This window comes from Sinocyclocheilus anshuiensis, unplaced genomic scaffold (genome assembly GCF_001515605.1).
Source record: "Sinocyclocheilus anshuiensis isolate Anshui unplaced genomic scaffold, SAMN03320099.WGS_v1.1 scaffold213, whole genome shotgun sequence".
NCBI classification, from domain to species: domain Eukaryota; kingdom Metazoa; phylum Chordata; class Actinopteri; order Cypriniformes; family Cyprinidae; genus Sinocyclocheilus; species Sinocyclocheilus anshuiensis.
In genome coordinates, this window is record NW_015540860.1 from 614,883 (window position 1) to 617,622 (window position 2,740).

Below are 2,740 nucleotides of genomic sequence, written 5' to 3' on the forward strand. Positions count from 1 at the left end.
GCACGCACGCACGCACTGTCACGATCTAATGCACTGTAAATGGCGGTTTATTAAAAACAAATAGGCCTACCAGAACTCTAAAATTTGAAATCTGACATTTTCCGGAACAGGTTTGAGTGGCTTTTACACATCGTGTCATGCCGGTGACTGCGTGCTGTTGCAATAGACTGCATTAAAGTTAACGATTAATCGATTAATTGATCGTTAATTTAAACGACAATCGATCATGGAAATAATCGAAAATTGACATCCCTAGTATGGACGTGATGTTGTTTGGGGGTTTGGCAAAAGGAGAGTGGGACGGTGGGCAGTGCTCGGGGTGGTGACTGAAGGCGGTGACTGTGTAGTTCTGACGTCAACTTTTTACGGAAGTCACAATGGTTCGGGAAAAATCACAGCTACTTTATGCAGGCTGTGTGCATTTTACTGTGGACTGACTGTTTTGAAACTTATATGGTAGTTACATAGCACCTAGACCTCAGTTATCATGAAAAAAGCCAGGAAGTTTCAGTTTTGACAATATGGGACCTTTAAGACTATGGATCTCAAATTATGCACGTAGGTGAATAGAATGGTTTGAGGTATACTGTACCTGTGGTTGCCTGTGATCACCATATCAGAGCGGATCAGTGTTATTTTAGTATTATTTATATACTATTGTAGATATTGTTAATATTTTGAAATAGCTTTTATTTGTCTGTTTTCAGTTTTCTTTTGAATGTGTTTAATTTAATGAATTTTATGTGTTTGACCTTTCTTATTAGTTTTTTACATTTATAGAGTTTTAGTTTATTTATATTTTAGCTTTATTTTTTTGTAGTTAGTAATTTTAGTAAATTGTTTAGTTTATTTTAGTACATTTAAGCACATTTTAGCGAATTGTTTAGTTTACGTTTTTATCTGTTATTTGTATTTTATTTAACTTTATTTAAATGAAGAAAAATGTTTTTATTATAGTTGTTGTTAACAACAGCAACAGTGGAGCTAATTTGTCATTATACACCAAAATCTCCTAGACAAAAATATATTCAAAAAATATATATTCATAAAAGCATATATATATATATATATATATATATATTTGTATTTTAAAAATATATTTAAAACATATATACAATGTTATGTAAATTATGTAAATATAGTTTTTAATTTACCAACATATTTTTGCCCATTTTATATATATATATATGTGTATGTATATATATATGTATGTGTGTGTGTATTTATTTATTTTTTGCTGTATGTTTATTATAGGCTGTATGTTTTTGTTCATTGTAGATGAGCTGGACAGAGAGAGGAGCAGAGAGAGGAAACAGTTTACATGCTGAATCTGATGACGTCACGATGGCGGACAACACTCTCTACTGCAGCAGAGAAACTGGTAAGGAAGTGTACAGTGTGTACAAAACCATAAAATGACAACAAAATCTTTCCAAAACCACTAATATGAATGCATGCACACAAGACTAAAGTCACAAGAGGAGTTGCTTGTGGAGCTGTTCTGATGGATGAGCTGGTGAAGTACCTTACAAAGGTCACTGCCAGTTTCTGTGAAAGATATACAAAAAAATAGAACTCATGGCAGGAGTAGAGGTAGATACTAAGCAATTTGGTGCACCGTCTCTACAAAGCTGACATGCTTTCGCGGAGATAGGCTTGTTCACTAGTCTGACACCTCTAGTTAATTTTGTGCTGTGAAAATATTGTAAACCAACAGCTAACTTCTTCATTCCTCTGTTACGTAGTGGAACATTGTGGCTCATCTTTGTTCTCTTGTGGTGGAAAAAAATATCACACAAGTGTCCGCCTTGTTTGCAGATTGACCACTATTTGTGTAAATGCGCAATATCCTGCTGTTCTCAAAGATTGTTCAGTGCCCTGTTTGACTTCCTTTTCATCCATTTTTATTTTTATGTCTTCATTAATGTTGGGTAAGTGCTGTTTGTTTGAAGGTTGGTATAGCGTACTGTTCTTTGTAACACTGGTTACTTTCATTTCATCTCATCTTTCATTTAATTTGATCAAATGTTGCAGTATTTGAGAACATTAGTTTGGCAGGGGCGTGTCTACGTGGTGGCCAGGGGTGGCACCGGCCCCCCCTGAAATTTGGCTGGCCACCCCAGGTGCCCCCCCTACCAGATGTCTCGCCATAGGCTTGTTTTTAGTAAATTTCAAATTTTAGGCAGTTTCTATAGTGTGATCTTAATGACAACGTCGAGAGCGCATAATGTTACGCGATCCATGTGCGTGAGGACGAATCTCTCCACTCCCAAGCGGATTTCCTACACTCACACAAAACTGGACGTGTGCTCTTAACATACATCGTTCCGCAAACACAACCCAATTCTGGGATAAAAAAAATATATATATATATATAAACACACGCACGCACGCACGCACGCACGCACGCACACACACACACACACACACACACACACACACAACCATTCAATAGTTTGGTGATTTTTTTTATGTTTTTGAAAGTTTTTATGTTCTTATGCTCACCTATTTATTTGATAAAAAATACAGTAAAAGTAGTAATATTGTGAAATATTATAACAATTTGAAATAACTGATTTCTTTTTGTATATATTTTAGAATTTTCATCAGCCATTACTCCAGCCTTCGGTGTCACATGATTCTTCATAAATCATTCTAATATGCTGAATTGCTGCTAATCTATTATTATTATTATTATTATTATTATTATTATTATTATTATTATTATTATTATTTTCAC

The 2,740-nt window shown here is 34.6% G+C and overlaps 1 protein-coding gene across 1 annotated transcript in view; it reads left to right on the forward strand.

Moving 5' to 3' along the window:
* The window catches only part of dok2 (docking protein 2), a 23,016-nt gene that overhangs the window by 8,874 nt on the left and 11,402 nt on the right, over window positions 1-2,740 (forward strand). Inside the window, exon 4 of the mRNA XM_016485475.1 lies at window positions 1,279-1,381. Coding sequence (XP_016340961.1) covers window positions 1,279-1,381 — 103 coding nt within the window. The remainder of the gene's footprint in view (window positions 1-1,278; window positions 1,382-2,740) is intronic.